A 19,941-nucleotide genomic window follows, 5' to 3' on the forward strand; every position below is an offset into this window, starting at 1 on the left:
TTTGTTATATAAATCTTGGTCACTTTGGTTACTAATCACTGATTGGCTTTTTGAAGGGTTGCACTTCTCATTTGAATAACCAATATGGACAATAACGATGGTAGTAGTATACACGTTAATCTTTTCGGTATTATTTGCTCAACTCTTTGTAGTGTAGGGGCTTTGTCTGGTCAACTGCAGTCCGTCCCTGGTTCTGTGTTTCAACTATGACGTCACCATCAAGCAAGAGCTGGGACAAAACAAAACATCTGCAACGGGGTGAAATGATGTACTGTTTGTCGAAAAGGCTCCGACTTGCAAGTCTCCACGCACCAGAGAGCCAGGCAATCTCTGCAGTCCGGCCGGGGCTTCAAGTGATGGACGGTCGCCCGATCAAGTTATTCCTGTCGAGGGCCTGTTTTCAGCGCCATAAATCTACGTATTAATAATACTCTCTCATACGTTCCTATATGTGTTTATTATTCTCCCAGTTCGACTATTTTTTATTTTATTCCCCCCCCCCCCTCCCCTCTCATTCCTCCCTTCGGTTAATCCTTCTGGCTCTCCGCCGGGATTTGGCGAGATATCATAACCCTTAGGACCCGAGTTGCTGCTGGTTGGCTGGTGAAAGGAGTTTACAATTGCATTGCTTCGATCCCATTCGGGCTTGTCACGCACTGTATATCAGACTGGGTTCTGTCTCCAGTTGAGCCACTCGACAACCCAATTAGAGCATGCTATACTCTGAGTATATATACTGTTTCAAATGTCGTCCAACAACAGAGGAAAACAAACTTGACTTATTTGAACGGAACAGCCTCATTCGTGCTGCTGCTGCGTCCTTCTTTTATTTATTTGCCTTCTTCAAATCCATTTTCTCGGCGGTTCCGCTTTACTTTCGATCTCTCTTCTTCTTTCTATATGACTAGACAGTTCTCAGGATGGATGGTAAAGTATAAGACCTTGGCAATGTAACGATGAGCGTTGTCCAAAATCAATTACCGGCTACGGCTACAGATGTTAAGAAATTTGTGAGCGAATAGCTTTCCAGTTACAATGTGCAGGCTACACAAATAACAAGCCTGACCGAGATTGCAATTGGGTCATCATTCGTGCTACTCCGTCTTCTAGATCCCGTCTCTGCAGAAAATGCTTGAGTTTCCAAAATGTTTTCGAAATGCTATGTCTTTGTCTTGAAATGTTATTATTTCGTTTTATTGCGTGATTGTCCTGGAAGAAAGTTGTGCGGGAGAAGGAAAAACAAAAAGTTGGAAAGGACAATGGGGTATTAATAGTCGTTCGTGCTGCTCTTCGTCCACTAGTTTCGTGGCGATCTGCATTCACAAGAGTATACTTCCACACGGACGATTTACAAACATCTAGATTCAATTTTTCGTCTAGAAGAAGGTTCGAGGCTGTGCGAAAAAAGATTGTCTAGTTCGGCATTCGTGAATAACTACAGTGACAGTAGACACTACTAAGGTCTCGGTTTAGAAGACAGACTTTAATTTCCATTTCCTCGCATTAACTATATTTGTTCTATTTAGTGCCAATTGGCATTCACGTGCTAGATATTTTATTGCAGTTAAAAGTTGAATAGATAGAGGATCTGCGGTTGAATCGGATAAGGGATCGTTCCACCAGCGTAGTGTCGAGTGGTCCCGAGTTCAAATCCCCGGAGGAACCAGAAGGTTAAGCAGGTAAGTGAGGTACTAAGCAAAATGGCCTTTAATTTTCATTCAGTGTATGTATATAGGTGAAGAGTAATGTAACAAGGTATCTCTCACTTGGATTTAGTTTCGGAGAACCTTTAAGACTTCGCCTCTGTCGTTACATTTCTTCCATAACCATCTTGACCAATGGTAAAGCTTAGTTGAGATGTCTGATGAGAACAAAGACTAGGTTCGCCAAAGAAGTGTGTTATGCTAGTTATTACATAAATGGTATAAAATATCCTGATAATGTGCCTTCTGCGGAAGAAAAAATCTACCTAGTGGTGACGAATGGATTCGTTTACCTGAACTAACTCAAACAGGTTGATTAAATGCGGGGCTTTAGTAGTTACCAAGTAACCTATTAGATCAAGTTTCACTAGATAAATCCTCTATTTCAAGTTTTGGGAAAGCGCCTTTTTTTTTGCTTTTTTAAATTGTTTTATGATAATTTCGGAGAAATTTATATGCATATGCAGACTCACCAATTTAGAATTTATCCCTAAATACAATTATTTAGATTTATATTAACTACAGAGCATGCGGATCGCGCCAGAGGGTAGAGTAGACGTAAACGTCACAGACATGCTACGGTAAACATCTGATATTGGCGATGCCATCAAGTGAATGAGAATGACACTACTTTAGATTCGCTTTGGCAACATAAAATTATACCGCAACCGGCTTCCTCTTTATTGATTTAGCGTTGTGAGCTGAGTCTGACGTATTCGATGGTCGTATTCGAGGACCTCTGACTTTCATGGATCCTGTGGCAGCTGCGTCATTTCTTTGTCCTTTATTTATATTCGTACAGGCTAACTGCATTGAATAATTTCGGTAGGATATTAACGGTGGTGAGCTGGTGCCGATGCACTTTATTTAATAAGGGGCTGCGAGCCTGCGACAGTCTTCAGCATTTTTTATTTTTTTTAATTTGTTAAAATTTGTGTGTCATAATTTACTTGACTGGCATCGTTGCACTTGCACTGTTTATCCTGCTGCTTCATCCATCATTTGAATCGTCTGTACTTTCTGAGTTCTGACTCTGTAAACGTAATCGCTATCTTGAAAGCAAAGCACATGGTTCGATTATTTGTAGACTAAATTTTTGATTGGGTTGTATGGATTTTTTACTTATTCATATAACTAAATTGATCCAATTGATTTCAAGAAAAGTTTTATGATTTTCCCTTCACTACGTGTTGAAGAAGATTTATTTAGTATCTTCCTGTAAATATGAATTGCCAATTGCCCCACAATATATGGAGATCTCGTACATTTGAGAGAAAAGGCTACCACGATCGTGATGCAACTAATGAGGATCAGTTTAATTTTGATTCCTATATTACCTGTCCAAGAATCAGTTTCTTAGAAAATGGTCTCTTGCGTAACAATACAGTAGAGAACTGGCCTGATTTGATGGATTTGGATGAACACATTACACTGCCTACACCATTGCTACCACCTAATGCTTCTGTAAAATGTGGAAGAGGTAAATGTGGAACTTGTTTGGCAACTAGCGTAAGCTGTTTTCATTAACATTTTATTCCATCATTAGATCCTGTTGTACGAAGTGTAAACAAAAAGGATGAGCTCAATCACTTTTTATTCAAAGAGACTCTTGCACATGAATGCAGACTGCTCATTAGAAACAGCAAAGGCGAAATTAATCTAAGTACATTAAAAAACAATTGGAAAAAGTTTATCAAGAGAACTGAAATTCCTGAACCTGAAAGAAATTTAGTAACAATTATGGACAGATATGGATGTGATGAGGTATTCAATTTAAATAGTCTCCAAATTATGTTCTTATCATTCGAATTTTGTTTTCATTTTAGCCTCCAACAGAAACATATGCAGGTGGAAATTTAGCTATTGTGTGGTTGGAAAATGAAAGATATTTAGTACACTCAGCGATGGAACCATTTGATTGTCAGATGTGTAAGAATTATATCATGTTGTGTATTTATTGTAGCCAGTTTTAATTTATCTGCCCATTTTAGATTTGACTCGAATGACGGCAGATGATATGAAGAATCATCCCTTGGAATCCGTGAGTACAAAAACCCCATTCAATGATGGAACGGTGTACCAAATAGCTGTTCCCCGCCAAAGTGGTTGTTGGGATCCATCTTTTCAGCAGCAAAACGGTACAACTATTGGTGAAAATAAGTGTTATTTGCATTTAATAGATGTGTATCATATCGATTGTCTGTGTATGAAGAAGATCCTCTATTTGCGACACGTCAGTTTCATACGACACGATTGTGGAAGGTTGAACAGAGGGAAACGGGAAGTCTGCCCATCATTACCAATGTGCAAGAGTGTTCCGACCCGTCTTCTATTGTGCGTTACGTCGAATTCAATCAGTTTGATTGTGGAGAGTTTTGTGAGTTGCGCTCTCAAGAAATTAAGATTTCGGAAAGAGGGTAAGGTTTAATCAATGTTCACAAATTTGTTTATTTAAAAAAATTCTATTCTGATGATTATAGGTTATTAAAATATCAAAAGGCAGTGTATAAAAAGTACGATAGTTGTATGTACGTGAACCATAAGATACTTCTCTTTAGTTCCAGTCGTACGCTTGACTTACTCGATGTCCGGTGTAGAAATACAGAGAATATAGAGCCTATTTTCTCCATTGATGATCAAGGAATGCGGTTGTTTTATAACATGCCTCCACTCGAAACAATTGTTAGTTGTTCAGCAAGCTCTCGTGATAACGTAAGTGAAATTTATAATTAATTTTACTTTAGTTGGGATATTTAATAACTACAACCACTTTTTGCAGGTTTATCTCATATCTACCGGGAAATCACTTCTAGTCTGGGATATAAGATGTGGAAGCCGCCTACTACATCGGGCGGAACACCTACTTGAAAGCCCTCCCGATTGGATTTCGACTGTTCAACTCGGCCCTGATAAAGATTGGATTTTCCTCGACTCTCAGAACCCTGCTTCATCTGGAATGGTCGGTCTGAGCTGGAACAACCAAGAAAATTGTCTAGATTTAATGAACGATTTGCCGGTTGTTTCTGTTGAATTTGAACCGAGAATACGTTGGAGTGTCCTCGACACCTTTGGAGCTATCCAGCAACGAGGTCTAGGACTCGATTGGTCAATCCAAAATCGTTTTAAGCAAATGCGGAGTGGAATTGCTTGTGACAAAGATAGTGATGGAACAATTCAAATCTGGCAGTGTACTGTTGCCGGTGACTTATTTTCTCAGCAGTTGAACCCAAGTAAAAGAATAGGACCTAGTCAGCAAAAAGCTACGCATCTATTCTTCACTCAGCTGAGCGATTGGACCGAAGCTGTTGAGCAGATTGAGGAATTGAACGCCTCGTTATCACAAAATCTATTTGATCAAACCGAAGAGTGTGACGCAGAAAAACTTAAAGACAGTAATTACATAAAGCTAAATCACGTTATTCAATTTTAAATAACTGTGAATACAATTGATGACAATTTTTAGATATACAGAAAACTTCAGAAGAAGTGGAAGAAGAAAACTTTGGGAGTTTCCATATGCCGGCAATATTTAATCACAAATATACTTCAATGCCTGACGTCCTTGAAATGGACTGTCCTGAGGACAAAACACGAAACATTGATGGGCAAGGCGCAGGTCTCAACAAGGAGTGGATTGAAGAAAGAAATCCTGGGCCATGTTCCCAGAATTTTTTATCAGATGACACGTTCGCGTTAGATTTCCAGGATGACCTCATCTCATCTACACCCTTTCAACCGATGCAAAAGACACACGGGGCTGCACCTTTACCTGGCTTTCTCATATCTTCAACCCCTGCAATACGCGCAGTCAAACCCAATTGTTTTCCTTCGCCTAAGCGTAATCTTACCTCGACTCCATTTCGACACCAAACCCCTCAAACCTGGAACGCTCCATCTCAGTATCAAGCCCCTCAAAACTGGGACGCTCCATCTCAGCATCAAACGCCTCAAAACTGGAACGCTCCATCTCAGCATCAAACCCCTCAAAACTGGAACGCTCCATCTCAGCATCAAACCCCTCAAAACTGGAACGCTCCATCTCAGCGAAAAAGTGTTAAAAGGACTCAGGAATGGGACTTTTAAATCCCCCACCCCCTGATATTATCTAACAGTTTTTCAAAATTCTTCTGTTCATGTGCAATTATTTTGCACTCAAAGATAACACTTCAGTAATAAATTTCAGTTCAAGTTAAATATGGTTAAGATATTTGTACAACCAATATTTTGTAACTTTGGAATGAAATAAATACAATACATTTCCTTTTCCATTATTTGAATGTATTTGAACTAGTATTGATTATAGACCTCAATGAGGTTTAACAGCACTTGAAGGATACTCTTCTCGCTGATGATACGACTCGTACATATCATCAACGTAAAACCGTCTCTTTCTCCAGTATTTCGTTACCATTTTGTCAAGAAGAGTTGACTGGGTAGCATTACAAAATACATGCTTTTCACCCCGAATCTTCCTTTTTGCTGTTTTGCTCCAGTGACGTTTACTGTGTCCCACCATTGGTCTTATCCATGCACCCCTAAGAAAACATAATGAATATAAATAACCAGGAATTAATAAAATATATTACCATCCTAAACGATAGAACCTAGAAACAACAGCTTTAACTGTTTTGCGCTTTCCTTTTTTGAGTGACCATTTTGTAACTGATCGGGTTTGCTGCAAAGAGGGAGTAGTTCTGCAAGAAAGTAAAGTTAATTTGTGTGCTTGATAAAATTTAAATTCTTACTTACAATGACAGATTTTGAAGCAATGGGGAAATAGATGATAATATACTTGGAGTAGCATTTATGGAAGGGTATTGGACACACCGAAAAGTTGATTCTGACGAACCCGAAAAAAATCTTGATGTGCTAGGCAACACAATTTTGTCTTTGACTGAAACGACATTTTTAGAAATTGGTGAAAAATTCGTCAATCGAAAAGCCGATTGAATAACATTTTTCAAAGTAAACATTTTAGATTTTTATTTTTCTTGAATCGGGAGAAGATTATTCTCAGTGCTCGTTCGTCTGCTTAATTGAATCTTTTCATACACGATATCGATATACATAGTACATAGGCCAGGCCAGGTCTTTAAGGTTTTTAGCAACTTTAATTGATTTTTCTTAAATTAAAAATTAAATTAGTTTCAAATTTTAATGGATCATGAATCACTACTTTTTAAGTTGTAAATTTTTGCTTTGAAACCATGAGTATGAAAATTTGGCAACACAGTTGACTCCATGTTGAAGCGATTTTAACGTCTGTAACATTCATTCTATAGCATCCTTTCACCCTTGCCGAACGGACGCAAACTAATTATTCACAAACTATCGTGCTTTTTCACACTTCTGATTTCTAAAAAATGGAGTCTAAAGGCAGACGTGTTGTCCAACAGTTGCCGGATGATTTAACTAATATTGAATTTGAAACGAGTGAAGATGTCAATGTTATTCCCACATTTGACAGCATGGGCCTCCGTGAAGACCTGCTAAGAGGAATTTACGCTTATGGTACGTACAAATGAGACTTTCACTTGTTGAGACCTTGCTCCATTATTCACATTATCCTTAACCTACATGATTTTTAATGTTGAGGTTGGCTTTAAATGTTACTATAGGATTTGAAAAACCATCAGCTATTCAGCAGAGAGCAATTGCCCCAGTAATCAAGGGGAGAGACGTTATTGCCCAAGCCCAATCCGGTACTGGCAAAACAGCCACATTTTCAATTTCAATTCTTCAGAGTCTTGAAATTCAAACAAGAGAAACTCAAATATTGGTTTTAAGCCCCACTCGAGAGTTGGCAGTCCAAATTCAGAAAGTATGTTATGGCATTACTTTCTATAGTACAGTGTTTTCATTAAGCTTGTGTTTAGGTTATTCTGGCTCTTGGTGATTACATGAATGTTCAATGCCATGCGTGTATCGGCGGCACTAATGTTGGAGAGGATGTTCGAAAATTGGACTACGGTCAGCACATTGTTTCTGGAACCCCCGGACGTGTATTTGGTATATTTTGCTATTTCTGTTTTTAAGTTTGGATTGATGATAAGTGTCTTGATTACTCTACAGATATGATTCGCCGACGTACACTAAGGACACGTTCAATTAAAATGTTGGTCCTGGATGAAGCCGATGAAATGTTAAATAAAGGGTTCAAGGAGCAAATTTACGATGTCTACCGTTACCTTCCTCCAGCAACACAAGTATGTTTTATGATATTTCATAAGAAAAACCAATTAAATCAATCTTTTGTTCAAGGTGGTTCTTCTTTCAGCCACATTGCCTCATGAAATCTTGGAGATGACCAGCAAATTCATGACAGATCCCATTCGCATTTTAGTCAAACGGTAAATGTTGTTAAAAGTCTTTATTACTATTAGTTTTTATTACTATTATTTTATGTGATTTAGTGATGAGTTGACACTCGAAGGAATCAAACAGTTCTTTGTCGCTGTCGAAAGAGAAGAATGGAAGTTTGACACGTTGTGCGATCTGTACGACACACTGACAATCACGCAGGCGGTTATCTTTTGTAATACTAAACGCAAGGTTAGTCACGATTAAATCTCTTCTATTGTTGATTTCGATGTAACACAGTTAGATTGATTTTAGGTTGACTGGTTGACGGAGAAAATGCGTGAAGCGAATTTTACCGTTTCTTCAATGCACGGAGACATGCCTCAAAAAGAGCGTGATACTATTATGAAAGAATTCCGTAATGGCCAGAGGTATTGAAATTTTCGTCTACCATATAACCATTCAGAGTAATTAACATTTATTCGTTTATTCTAGCCGAGTTCTTATTACAACTGACGTTTGGGCTCGTGGTATTGATGTTCAACAAGTTTCGTTGGTCATTAACTACGATCTCCCTAACAACCGTGAGTTGTACATCCATCGTATCGGTCGTTCTGGCCGATTCGGACGTAAAGGTGTTGCAATTAACTTTGTCAAGAATGACGATATCCGTATTCTCCGTGATATCGAACAGTACTATGCTACACAGGTTGACGAAATGCCCATGAATGGTAAAATATTTTTAGCATGTTTTTTTTTTTTAACTCTTTCTAAATGTGTTTGTTTTTAATCAATTTTAGTGGCTGACCTCATTTAATCTATAATCCATTTCGGAAAAAGGAAAACAAAGAAGTTGATGCGTCATGTTTTTATTTTGCTGAATTTTTTTTTCTGTATCCCCGAAGATTTGGACTAAATATATGAAACTTGTGGCCGTTTAATTGTCTTGTTCCATTGTTTGGAGTCTAAAAATAGACTGACGTTTACTTCTCGTAGATCTGAAGTTATGAACCTTTTGCTTATGAGTTATGACTAAAGTTATGAGTTTATGACACAGTATATCTAATAAAGCATGCCGAGTTTTAAAAAATGCTCGCTTTGGAAATACTTTTAACATCTCGAAACCAGTATTGGAAGGACGTTACAATTACAAACGTTAAATTTGTTGTATCTACTCTTACTCTCTACTCTCTAGTTGCTGAACATATTGAAAACGTGGTTGCTGAAACCCAGTACCCCACATTTCCTTTTTCTTGTTTGAAAACAGTTTTGGTCTGCTACAGTTCGAAGCACCCGGTTGTTGGTGGGTCACGAAATTATTTTGTCACCTCGTCAACAATGTCTTTTTCAACTAATAATTTAATACGTTTTGGCTCCGGCACTTCTAATTTATTGAGAATACTTGGTAATAATCAAATAGGAGCTGGAAACGGTGTTACTAGTCGATCCATTCAATTGTCGTCAGGAGATCAATCATCTTTGGGTATTTCTTTTTACACCTCGTTAATCAAATTACGATGATTATTTATTTTTTAAAACACATTTGCTTCTTTTTCCAGCACATTACAATGTTCTATATGTTTTTTATTCCAGGTTCACAAACTCGCAAAAGATTTTACAAAAAAGTCAGCACTGTCCAATCAAATAAAGATTTTGAAATAATTCTTGACAATAGAAAACTTAAAACTCCTGCAGGTAGTGTATTTCGTGTTTCCAGTGAACCATTAGCTCTAGCTGTTGCTAATGAATGGGATGCCCAGGAAGAAAAAATTTTAGTATCGTCAATGCATCTTGTGAGTTATGTTAAAAGTTTTCTTATTCCCTACCAATCTTGCTTACAAGTTTTCTTTCAAATATAGACATCTCTTGTTAACACCATCCTGGATAATCCCAACAAATTACGAAAACAAGATATTGTCAGTCACATTCTTACCTACCTAGACAATGATACACTTTTGTGCAGGGAAGAGGTAAATACTTGATTTAGTACATATTACAGGATAAACTGATAAGTTTTGTTAAAAATATTTTAATGCAAACAATAGGGTAACTCTGAATGGTCATCTGAACAAACAAAAGAGTGGGATCCATTGGTTGACTGGTTTAATCAAAGGTCTGTAAAAAAAAAAAGAAGTAATAAAAGCGACAAAAATGTAATATAAATAATTTCATCGTTTACAGATATGGTACGAATGTTGAGTCTTCAAGTGCCATCACCGGTCCGTGTTTACCCATAGAAGCAAGAGATGTTCTTCAAAAGCATTTGCACTCATATGATTTTTGGACTCTTAACGGGCTAATGTTTGCTGTAGAATCAGTGAAATCGCTGATTTTAGCTCTTGCTTGTGTCGATCGACATCTTACTGTGGAAGAAAGCGTTCGGTTGGCCACTCTCGAAACCAATTTTCAAGTATTAAGATTCTTTTTTTTCTTACTTTCATAAATGCTATCAGTGCTAACTTTGAACTCTTTAGACTCGACAGTGGGGCCGTGTAGAGTGGGCTCATGATGTCGATAACTTCAATGTGCAATCTCGCTTTGCAGCTTCTATCCTATTTGTACATCTTACATCAAGTTCTTCATCAATTGAAAACAAATTCAAGAAATAAATACATGGAGTCTGGTAGTACTATAGGTATTAACTGGTAATGTTCTCCTTTGTTTCTTATCTGAATTGTATTTTTGGTGTAGTTTTGTTGCATACAATTTCTAAACAAGGCATACAACTTTTATTACATTTTAATGTCCTTTAGTATTATTTTCACATCAGTGTATTTGACAAGCCCTTATCATGAAGAGTTGGAGCATAATCATAACAGGGGCTAAAATCTCAGCATAATCCATTGACAACTGCCCATTCAGTTTTTTGCAAAGAAGAAATTTGAAAGCAAAATGTAAACCAAGAATGGTACAACTCCACAAAGCTCTCAATGGAGCTGCCTTATACATCCCTGCAAGAAGCATCCTTAAAAGCACCACATAAACAAAATAGCAATGTACACCATCAGCAGCAAATAAAGGAGAAAACACTAACCACCAGTTAAAGGTCACAACAGATTCAGCCTTCAATACAAAAAAAATTGAGAATACAGTAAATCCAACAATATGGAGCCATATCTCTATAGGAGTAAGGCCCAGCAGGCGAGTTGTTTCTTTCAAGGAGAAAAACATTTTATTTTCCATTCATGTCCATGTTCAACAATTTGTAAACTTTAATGATGACTGCAGAATTCTGCCTTTCTTTAGAGTAGAAATCTCCAGAATCGTATTGAGGCTCAAAGTCATCTGAAAAATTCACAATTATTTTATAATAGTATTACAAAACACAACAAAAATATTACCAATCAAGTGAACTGTTGATGTATTTACTGAAATTTCTAGAGGAGTGTTTGATTTCAGCTGGAGTTGCAATGCTAGATTTATTGCTTTAGGAGCTGCTGCTCCCAGACCATGAATATGAACACTTGATTCAGTTTCTAAACATTTGAAACAGCGAGCGAGTTGAGCCTTGAAATCTGTTTTATTGTTGACATACACGTCGTTTGATCGTGACGGAAGCCGAGCTGGCAATCGTTTTCTCAGTTTGTATTCTTCTGGATCGTAGCGTATTTTTTTAGAGTTTGGTACCTGCTCTTGTCTGACACCTGTCGCGGAATCGTTCGTCCCCTCTGACATTGTCAAATTAGACAATATGGCATTGCTAACTGTACCCGTATTAATACTATCCACACGTGATTACAAAATCACATACACACACTACTGTTACAGTCGAGCTTCAGAAAAATTAGAATAGTAGAATACGTAGTGTACAATGAAAGGCCTATGCCTATGCGAGTATACGCCTTATCAATCTCCGCTAGGTTCGCTAGTAAAGATACTTTTTTCGATTTTTTTGCTTGGTAAAATTAATCCAGGTAAAACAAAAAAATGTATATTTATTTATTTTTGTAATGATAACAGTTGGGAATTAACGTAAATTTGCAGTATCAATGTTTGGCCTAAAGTTTGGAAAACCCAAACTCGCATCTTGGTCAAAGGCCTGTCTGGCAGCCATCCAAACGCACTCTATGACCTGTGGCCAAGTAAGCATACATGAATCGACGAAAACACGTCTGGGCCCTGGGGGCCGGTGTATGACGTCTGTTTGGGTGCTAACTGCTGATCATACTGCATCCTGCTGCATCGTTCAAAGTTATCTCTTGCATTGGTTAACGGAAAATCCCAATATTTATCTCTTGTTTTTGATGAAACTTAAAAGGTAAAATTCATGGTTCAATGTACATAAATGGTTTTGAATATTGGGAAAATAGTTGCAGCCAAAACCTTACATCGTAACATATGGTTCCAAGGTCGGCCAAAAAAAGGTATACACCTCGTGAGACTACGTTTACAAAGTTCTCCCGCCTTATAAAGCCCACTAGCTCTATATGTTTCTCATTCGCGCAGCGTCTTTGAACCAGGAAGGAACAGTTATGAGTCGCATAGCTTTGATTTATCCCAAGCTAGCAATCTTTAGAAGCCGGACACAACTGACTTCAAGTGCATCAACTGCAAGAAACTGTGATCTGATGAAGAATCCATCATTCAATACCCAACTCAATGTTGTGTTGATGAGTCTCAACAACATTCAACTAACACAAGTAAACACATTTTCAAGCAACTCGGTATCAAACCCAGGTGTCCAAACAGCAAGTACTCTCATTCAAAAAGATCTTTTTGAGCTTGCTTCAAAAGCTTTATTGGAATTGCAAGAATCGAAAAACAGCAGTAGTCTTGTTGTGGAGGTAAACTTTCAATTTTTCATGTTTTATTGTTTTTCTTGTTTTTTAGTTTTGTTTTTATTATCTTATAAAACTAATATTCTCTTATTTTTTTATAGAAAAAAGCGCATGTTTTCTGTGATTTATATCGAACATTGCAGCATTCCGAAAAAAGTCTAATTCTAAATCAGTTTGCCTCAATATGGAGTGGCAAACAAAACACTACTCTCAATTCAGTGAAAAAATATCTTACTGCACAGGTATGTTGTTTTGATTATATCACGCGCAAATATGCGTGTTAGCGAATGACGTCAATTGGGGTCATAGAGTACGAGATGGGGGATGGTAGACAAGGAAATCTAATAATAATACCAACTCTACCTTCCTTAGGAAAAGGGTGATGAAGCGATGATCAAAGCCGAAGATAACTTACGCAACACACTTGCCGTTGAACAGAATTGGATGTTATCCATTTTAGCGAGACAAGAGGGCGGCATTAAGTTTCTTATAGATATACGAGCGGATGTGCTGGTATGATTTTATTACATTAAGTCTATCCAAATATTTTTTAATTTATTTATTTTGTTTGGTTTTAGGAACAAATCGAGTCACCAGATGCAACCAATGCGGTTGTTTTGAGGTCTTTGAGCAATGCCATCCGTGATCTAATTGCCCCATGCTTCGGAATTGATATGCTTCAACTGGACCGCGTTACCTGGTCTTCCCCAGGTAGTCTACTGCAACATGTTTCCGAAGGCGAAGCAGTTCATCCCATGCGGAGCTGGTCCGACCTTAAGAAACGCCTCGGTCCTTATCGGCGATGTTTCATTCTTTTACATCCTGCTTTACCAAAGAAACCATTGGCCATTTTGCACGTCGCATTGACAAACGAGATATCTAACAACATTCACGCAATTATTACGCGGAATTTGAGCCAGTCATTCGATTCCGAGACAGATGGTTCCAGGTTGGCAGATATTGGTGTTGAAGATATAGATCGTGTAAACACAGCAATATTTTACAGCATCAGCTCAACTCAAAAGGGCCTCGCAGTAAGCAAGCTAGAGGTTATTTTTATCCCCTTCTGTCAGTAGCTAACTTTTTGTTTTCTAGGGGATAGATTTAGGTCAATCTTTGATAAAAAGAGCTCTTCGGGAGTTACAAACGGAAATTCCATCTCTACAGCAACATTCAACGCTTTCTCCCATACCGGGCTTCCGGTCTTGGCTGCTTCAGCAGCTTCGGGAAACTGAACGTGGGCGAAAAACAGTTTTAACTGATTTTAATTGGGGTACGGCTCTTCAGTTAATTAACAGTACCAAAGAAAATCCGCTCGGGATGCTCCGCAGTTTGTTAGTCGATAGTTCATGGATGAGGGAAGAAGCGAAAGCTAAATTGCTGGAAAATCCCTTAATGCGTCTCTGTGCTCATTATCTGTTTGTGGAGAAGAGGCGAGGTTTCGCATTGGACAGTGTTGGTAAGTCTTTAATTTTGCCTTCAATGTTTGAAAACCAATTAAGTTATCGTTTATTCTCTTCTAGCTAATTTTCATTTGCGGAATGGAGCGATGATGTGGAGAGTAAGTTATTTTAAATATAATTATTAATTTGCTGGATTCTTAATTGGAAATTTTTCTTGGTTTTCAGCTGAATTGGGCATCCGACCTTTCGCCAAGAGGCCTAAAAAATTCATTTGGGCTGATGATGAACTATAGGTATTATAGATTTAATTTTCTGATTTAGGATATTTCTATCTTAATCTTCTTTAATGTAGGTATTATGTGGATGCTTGTGAAAAATATAGTCAACTGTATGCTGAAAAACAGCATATCGAGTCTTCAGAGCAAATTCGTCTCCTTTCGGGAGTTTCCAACTCGTCAGCAGCTAGCCAAATTTCTCATTTGTGATTTGTGAATTCAATCATGTACTTCTTTATAAAAATGCTTTGTTACAAAAGCTAAAAGCTGTTTAAACGTTCGATTATTGAGTCTGTTATATGTTCTCGGTAATTCGCAGTTGTTTGAAATCAATATTTCCACTTTTTAAAAGTCTCTCAAATATGTACATATTATTATTATCGTGTCTGAATATATCCTCAACTTGTCCTGCATTTTTTCATACTTACAAATTTATAAATATTTTTATTTTTTCATTTTTTTTTTTAAACTTGCAGTCGCCAGATGACGTTTAGCTGATTGAATTATTAACGCATGCAGCTGCCAGCAGGTGGAGTCAGACTTTTTGCTGCCACCTGGTGGCTGGGACCGCATATTGTGAATGCCGTTTTATACTCTCGCCTTCTTTACTATTTCCTTGCAGTGATAACGCTTATGTTGGGAGTGGCTTCGGAAATTTTCGTTAGACCGGAACTGACATCATTTCTCGACCCACGGGAAAAACTGTCGTGACACAGCTTCCGCCCGTTATACGTAGCCATTATTAGTGGAGTTGTGAGCCGCTGTAGTTTTCTTGTTACAGTCTGACAAGTACTTCGGTTGTGGTTCAAAACATTCAATCATCTTTGAAAGCTAAGATAAAGGTAAACACTCATTAGTTTCTATGTATAACATGTTTATTAGTTTGTAAGGGGTGATTATGCCATGCTATGACTCATAAATTATTTCAGAAGATGCTATTTTAAAACAATTTTCAAGTATTCATTCATGATTCAAAATTCCACAGATCTAATCTTGGTTTTATGTGTTGAAAATTAAATCTTTGTGTAAGTATAGTACATTATACAATATATCTGGATTTGAGATGCCTGTCATGCCAGTTCCGGGTTTGGACTACATGGGAATCCCCAACCAGGCCCATGGGCCAACAGCTATGAAATGGGATCCCAAAAATCTTGAAATTCGTACCACTTCTGTGGAACGAACATTGGAACCATTAGTGATTCAGGTAGCACTACACTTTAAAAGCCTCTGGATGTGTAGAGGAGAGTCATTAGGTCGTGCTGCATCTTTTTTGTTTCTTTGGCATGATGTGTTCATAACTAAGTTGTTGTATAAATTGCATGCATAGTTTGAATTGTGTTTTTGTTTTGTTTATTTTTTCTTTAGTTCCTTATGTTCCAGTAGAAAGTGTATGCTGTTGAATACTTCCAAAGTTTCTGCAATGCAAAATAATTCAAACAGCCAAGACTTGGCTCCCATTACTCTGAAATGGGATCCCAAAAACTTGGAGATCAAGACGAAATCGGTGGAACGTACATTGGAGCCATTGGTTATCCAGGTAAAGAGTTTGCATTGCCTCAGGGAAAACAGTTACTGATTGAAGGAAACTATTTGAAATTCTTCTTTGCTTCCTTATATTTAATTTGTGTGTTTGCACGATTTGCTTCTCTTTGTACCTTTTATAAAATTCCTGTAATCTATTTTATATATATTTATTTCATTACTTATCTAGGTTACGACTCTAGTAAACACAAAAGGTTCTTCAAAGAAAAAGAAAGGCCGTTCGAAAAGAGCTCATGTTCTCGTAGCGGCTGTAGAGAAAGCAACAGGCAACTTTATCGAACGCGGTGAACAGATTGCTTATGAAAATCCAGACATCCAGCAAGAAATGTTGGCTGCAGTTGACGAAGTACGAAAAACAGGCGAGACCATGAGTGTTGCCTCACGCGAGTTCGCCGAAGACCCATGTTCGTCCCTAAAGCGCGGAAACATGGTTCGGGCAGCACGTAACTTGTTATCTGCTGTGACTCGTCTTCTAATCCTTGCGGATATGGTGGATGTTCATCGTCTACTTAAATCCCTTCGAGTAGTAGAAGATGATCTTGAGCGTTTGCGTGGAGCCTCAAGCCAAGCAGAACTAGAAGAAGGTATATTTGGCTAAATCCTCGTTTGAAAAAAGAATTGCATTTAAATCTTTTGTTGTAGGCATGCGTATGTTTGGCAGAAATGCTTCTGAATTGATGGCACAAGCTGCTCGTCGTCAACAAGAACTTAAAGATCCAGCTTTGAGAGATGATTTGGCTGCTGCTCGAGCTGTGCTCAAGAAGCATTCAATGATGCTGCTAACGGCTTCAAAGGCTTTTGTTCGTCACCCTGAACTAGCAGCAGCTAAAGCTAACAGGGACTATGTTTTGAAACAAGTTTGCCAGGTAAATATAATTTTTTAGATGGTTACTCATAAAAATTGGTTTTTAGGATTCTTTTTATTATCAAAGGCTGTTAGCGCAATTTCCGACGTGGCACAAGGAAAGAGTACTGTCGGAAACCCGGCCGTTCAAATGCCCTATGATGGGCCTGGAGAACTGGCTGCAGCTCTCGACGATTTTGATGAACGAATAATTATGGACCCATTGGCATACAGCGAAATCCGTACGCGCCCATCACTGGAAGAAAGACTTGAAAGTATAATCAGTGGTGCTGCACTAATGGTATGGAAGGCTGAATGTCTTTGAAGTGCACTACCTTCAATCGAAATTCTTTTATCGAATCTATCCAGGCGGACTCTTCCTGTACTCGTGACGATCGTCGTGAGCGTATCGTGGCCGAATGCAATGCAGTTCGCCAAGCACTTCAAGACCTTCTGAGCGAATACATGTCTAACATGGGCAAAAAGGATCGCAGCGAAGGACTGGATCGTGCCCTTGATCATATGTGTCGTAAGACTCGTGATCTACGCCGTCAATTGCGTAAGGCCGTGGTTGACCATGTCTCAGATTCGTTCCTGGAGACAAATGTGCCACTTTTGGTGTTGATCGAAGCAGCTAAATCGGGCAATGAGAAGGAAGTAGAGGAATATTCACAGGTATGTTTTCGTATAATTGTGGTGTTCATTTGTTCTGGATTTGCACAAATCAACTTTTTATTCGCTTAACGTAGGTGTTTCTCGAGCATGCCAACAAATTGGTTGAGGTAGCTAATTTAGCTTGTTCGATGTCGGGCAACGAAGATGGTGTCAAAATGGTCCGCTATGCCGCCTCCCAGATAGAGGCTCTCTGCCCACAAGTTATCAATGCAGCACGAATTCTGGCAGCTCGTCCGCGCTCTCGCGTTGCACAAGAAAATATGGACATTTTCCGCGATGCATGGGAGAACCAAGTTCGCATTCTGACAGATGCCGTTGACGATATCACAACCATCGATGACTTTTTGGCTGTCTCTGAAAATCATATTCTTGAAGACGTCAACAAATGCGTCCTCGCCCTCCAGGAAGGCGACCCTGATTCGCTGGACAGAACTGCAGGCGCCATTCGTGGCAGAGCTTCCCGTGTGGCCAATGTTGTCACCGCTGAAATGGATAATTACGAACCTGGCATTTATACCGAGCGTGTTCTTGAAGCTGTCAAAGTTCTACGCGATCAAGTAATGCCTAACTTCGCACAAAAAGTTGAAATGGCTGTCGACGCCTTGTCGAACAATCCACCTCGTGATGTCGATGAAAACGAATTCATTGACGCCTCTCGTTTGGTTTACGATGGTGTTCGTGAAGTCCGTCGCGCCGTTCTTATGAACCGCGCCGACGAAGAACTTGATCCTGAAGAAGTTGAATTGGATGAACAGTACACTATTGATACCCGCAGCAAATCGAGTAACCACACGCTCGATTACATGGTGGACGAATATCCAGATATCAGTGGCATCACCACTGCACGTGAGGCTATGCGTAAACTAAAGGAAGAAGACAAGGCTAAAATCGCCCAGCAAGTCGAGTACTTTCGCACAGAAAAGTTGAAGTTTGATCGAGAAGTATCGAAATGGGACGACTCCGGAAACGATATTATCGTCCTAGCCAAACATATGTGCATGATTATGATGGAGATGACGGATTTCACTCGCGGTCGTGGACCCCTTAAGACTACCATGGATGTAATTAACGCGGCCAAGAAAATTTCAGAAGCTGGAACCAAATTAGATAAATTCGCCCGTCTGATTGCTGACCAATGTCCTGAATCATCGACCAAGCAAGATTTGCTTGCATATTTGCAACGTATTGCTCTTTACTGCCATCAGTTGAACATCACCTCTAAGGTTAAGGCTGATGTACAAAACATTAGTGGAGAGCTGATTGTTTCGGGTCTGGACAGTGCTACTTCCCTCATCCAGGCAGCTAAAAACCTCATGAACGCCGTCGTCTTGACGGTGAAAGCCTCTTACGTGGCTTCTACGAAGTATACCAGCCGCCAGACAACCGTCGTATCGCCTATCGTCGTTTGGAAGATGAAGGCACCCGAAAAGAAGCCACTAGTTCGCCGCGAGAAGCCTGAAGAGGTTAGGGCCAAAGTTCGTCGCGCGTCTCAGAAGAAGCACATCGCCCCTATTAAAGTCCTAAGCGAATTCCAAAGTCCTGCCGAAAGCGTTTAAAAGAAAGAAACCAGCAAGCTTGTGGTCGAATTTATGAAGAAAAACAACGCCAGCAAACGTCCCATTCTCTTTTTAGAGTAACGGGGCTATCTATCAGAAGCGAGTTGGTACAGTGGCTTATTTTTTTGTAATTCGGTGAATCAGCATTGACCCACGACTTTCCATTTTCAGCCTATGTTTATTTTCCCTTCGAATGAGCGATCGTCTTTCTTCGAATGTGTCATTTACGACGAAACGCTAAAATCTATCATAATATTATCATTTCGTCTTCCATTCCTAATTAGTTGTAGGAATGGAGGACTTTCAAATCTTTTAGATGAAAGTCCTATCTCTAAAATGTCAAAATCATGGCTCAATGCTTATGAAAAAAGCCAAAGCTAGTGCGGCCGTTTTCTTCTATTCATATTAAGGAATGCGCATTTCATTTCTTACAATTCTGTTCGCCTCCACCCCTTATTTTTGACTTAACGAGAACAATTTCTGTATTATTTTTTCTGGTTTAAGAAGTAATTGATTTGGACAGCTTCGAAATTAGTAATAGTAAAATAGATCCCTTCCCATCATTTTGTAAGCGGCCGACATTCAATCCACTACAGAGAGACTTAATTATATCCATTCCTTCGAAATTACAATTTACAAACCAAACCTTATGCGATAAGTTCCCTTAAGTAACCGTTCAAACAATTTTTATTATTTTTTGAGCGTTTCCTTTATAATTATCTCCTTTTCCTCAATCCTGACATCATATCAATACGATTAAAAACCACTTTTTTTTTCATTCGATGTGTTGTTTTGATATCGGTGTTCTAATTTCATACACGGTTTAAAGAAAAATTATCCGTTTCAATCGGATGTGAATTTT

At 38.7% G+C, this 19,941-nt stretch overlaps 8 protein-coding genes across 10 annotated transcripts; 5 read left to right on the forward strand and 3 right to left on the reverse strand.

The window, feature by feature from the left end:
• Positions 1-2,179: 2,179 nt before the first annotated feature.
• On the forward strand, positions 2,180-5,897 carry LOC124343166. 2 transcript variants are annotated; one of them, XM_046796363.1, is made up of 8 exons: positions 2,180-3,183; positions 3,250-3,467; positions 3,530-3,632; positions 3,695-3,841; positions 3,916-4,120; positions 4,184-4,415; positions 4,483-5,095; positions 5,167-5,897. In XM_046796363.1, the coding sequence occupies exons 1-8, from the start codon at positions 2,928-2,930 to the stop codon at positions 5,784-5,786; spliced, it is 2,394 nt and encodes a 797-aa protein (XP_046652319.1). In that variant the 5' UTR covers positions 2,180-2,927; the 3' UTR covers positions 5,787-5,897. The 2 variants fall into 2 exon arrangements, with proteins under 2 accessions (XP_046652319.1, XP_046652320.1); XM_046796364.1 differs by having other exon boundaries at positions 2,181-3,183; positions 3,919-4,120.
• A 62-nt stretch (positions 5,898-5,959) lies between these two features.
• On the reverse strand, positions 5,960-6,754 carry LOC124343344 (39S ribosomal protein L35, mitochondrial-like). Its single transcript, XM_046796665.1, has 3 exons — positions 6,453-6,754; positions 6,290-6,397; positions 5,960-6,238 (listed from the first exon to the last, which is right to left on the reverse strand). The coding sequence occupies exons 1-3, from the start codon at positions 6,674-6,676 to the stop codon at positions 6,010-6,012; spliced, it is 561 nt and encodes a 186-aa protein (XP_046652621.1). The 5' UTR covers positions 6,677-6,754; the 3' UTR covers positions 5,960-6,009.
• A 200-nt stretch (positions 6,755-6,954) lies between these two features.
• On the forward strand, positions 6,955-8,944 carry LOC124343270 (eukaryotic initiation factor 4A-III). Its single transcript, XM_046796540.1, has 9 exons — positions 6,955-7,214; positions 7,322-7,524; positions 7,580-7,712; positions 7,776-7,909; positions 7,965-8,053; positions 8,117-8,255; positions 8,319-8,434; positions 8,499-8,734; positions 8,804-8,944. The coding sequence occupies exons 1-9, from the start codon at positions 7,067-7,069 to the stop codon at positions 8,818-8,820; spliced, it is 1,215 nt and encodes a 404-aa protein (XP_046652496.1). The 5' UTR covers positions 6,955-7,066; the 3' UTR covers positions 8,821-8,944.
• A 315-nt stretch (positions 8,945-9,259) lies between these two features.
• On the forward strand, positions 9,260-10,746 carry LOC124343308 (ATP synthase mitochondrial F1 complex assembly factor 2-like). The gene is made up of 6 exons (XM_046796611.1): positions 9,260-9,486; positions 9,597-9,796; positions 9,863-9,973; positions 10,049-10,116; positions 10,185-10,413; positions 10,478-10,746. The coding sequence occupies exons 1-6, from the start codon at positions 9,342-9,344 to the stop codon at positions 10,610-10,612; spliced, it is 888 nt and encodes a 295-aa protein (XP_046652567.1). The 5' UTR covers positions 9,260-9,341; the 3' UTR covers positions 10,613-10,746.
• A 12-nt stretch (positions 10,747-10,758) lies between these two features.
• LOC124343377 (transmembrane protein 203-like) lies at positions 10,759-11,174 on the reverse strand. Its single transcript, XM_046796712.1, has one exon. The coding sequence runs from the start codon at positions 11,172-11,174 to the stop codon at positions 10,770-10,772; it is 405 nt and encodes a 134-aa protein (XP_046652668.1). The 3' UTR covers positions 10,759-10,769.
• Positions 11,157-11,829, reverse strand: LOC124343360 (ribonuclease P protein subunit p20-like). Its single transcript, XM_046796695.1, has 2 exons — positions 11,345-11,829; positions 11,157-11,288 (listed from the first exon to the last, which is right to left on the reverse strand). Exons 1-2 carry the CDS (start codon positions 11,676-11,678, stop codon positions 11,176-11,178), a joined length of 447 nt encoding a protein of 148 aa, XP_046652651.1. The 5' UTR covers positions 11,679-11,829; the 3' UTR covers positions 11,157-11,175.
• A 257-nt stretch (positions 11,830-12,086) lies between these two features.
• LOC124343210 (malonyl-CoA decarboxylase, mitochondrial-like) lies at positions 12,087-14,872 on the forward strand. The gene is made up of 9 exons (XM_046796448.1): positions 12,087-12,367; positions 12,450-12,787; positions 12,883-13,023; positions 13,154-13,294; positions 13,360-13,815; positions 13,877-14,240; positions 14,305-14,342; positions 14,410-14,477; positions 14,537-14,872. The coding sequence occupies exons 1-9, from the start codon at positions 12,289-12,291 to the stop codon at positions 14,667-14,669; spliced, it is 1,758 nt and encodes a 585-aa protein (XP_046652404.1). The 5' UTR covers positions 12,087-12,288; the 3' UTR covers positions 14,670-14,872.
• Positions 14,873-15,060: 188 nt separating this feature from the next.
• On the forward strand, positions 15,061-19,913 carry LOC124343153 (catenin alpha-like). Of its 2 annotated transcripts, none has more exons than XM_046796342.1 (7): positions 15,061-15,301; positions 15,495-15,666; positions 16,174-16,588; positions 16,647-16,870; positions 16,937-17,149; positions 17,218-17,523; positions 17,598-19,913. In XM_046796342.1, the coding sequence occupies exons 2-7, from the start codon at positions 15,523-15,525 to the stop codon at positions 19,077-19,079; spliced, it is 2,784 nt and encodes a 927-aa protein (XP_046652298.1). In that variant the 5' UTR covers positions 15,061-15,301; positions 15,495-15,522; the 3' UTR covers positions 19,080-19,913. The 2 variants fall into 2 exon arrangements, with proteins under 2 accessions (XP_046652298.1, XP_046652297.1); XM_046796341.1 differs by lacking the exon at positions 15,495-15,666 and adding an exon at positions 15,828-15,999.
• The last annotated feature ends 28 nt before the right edge of the window (positions 19,914-19,941 follow it).

The sequence above is a fragment of the Daphnia pulicaria genome, chromosome 6 (genome assembly GCF_021234035.1).
Source record: "Daphnia pulicaria isolate SC F1-1A chromosome 6, SC_F0-13Bv2, whole genome shotgun sequence".
In the NCBI taxonomy this organism is placed as follows: Eukaryota; Metazoa; Arthropoda; class Branchiopoda; order Diplostraca; family Daphniidae; genus Daphnia; species Daphnia pulicaria.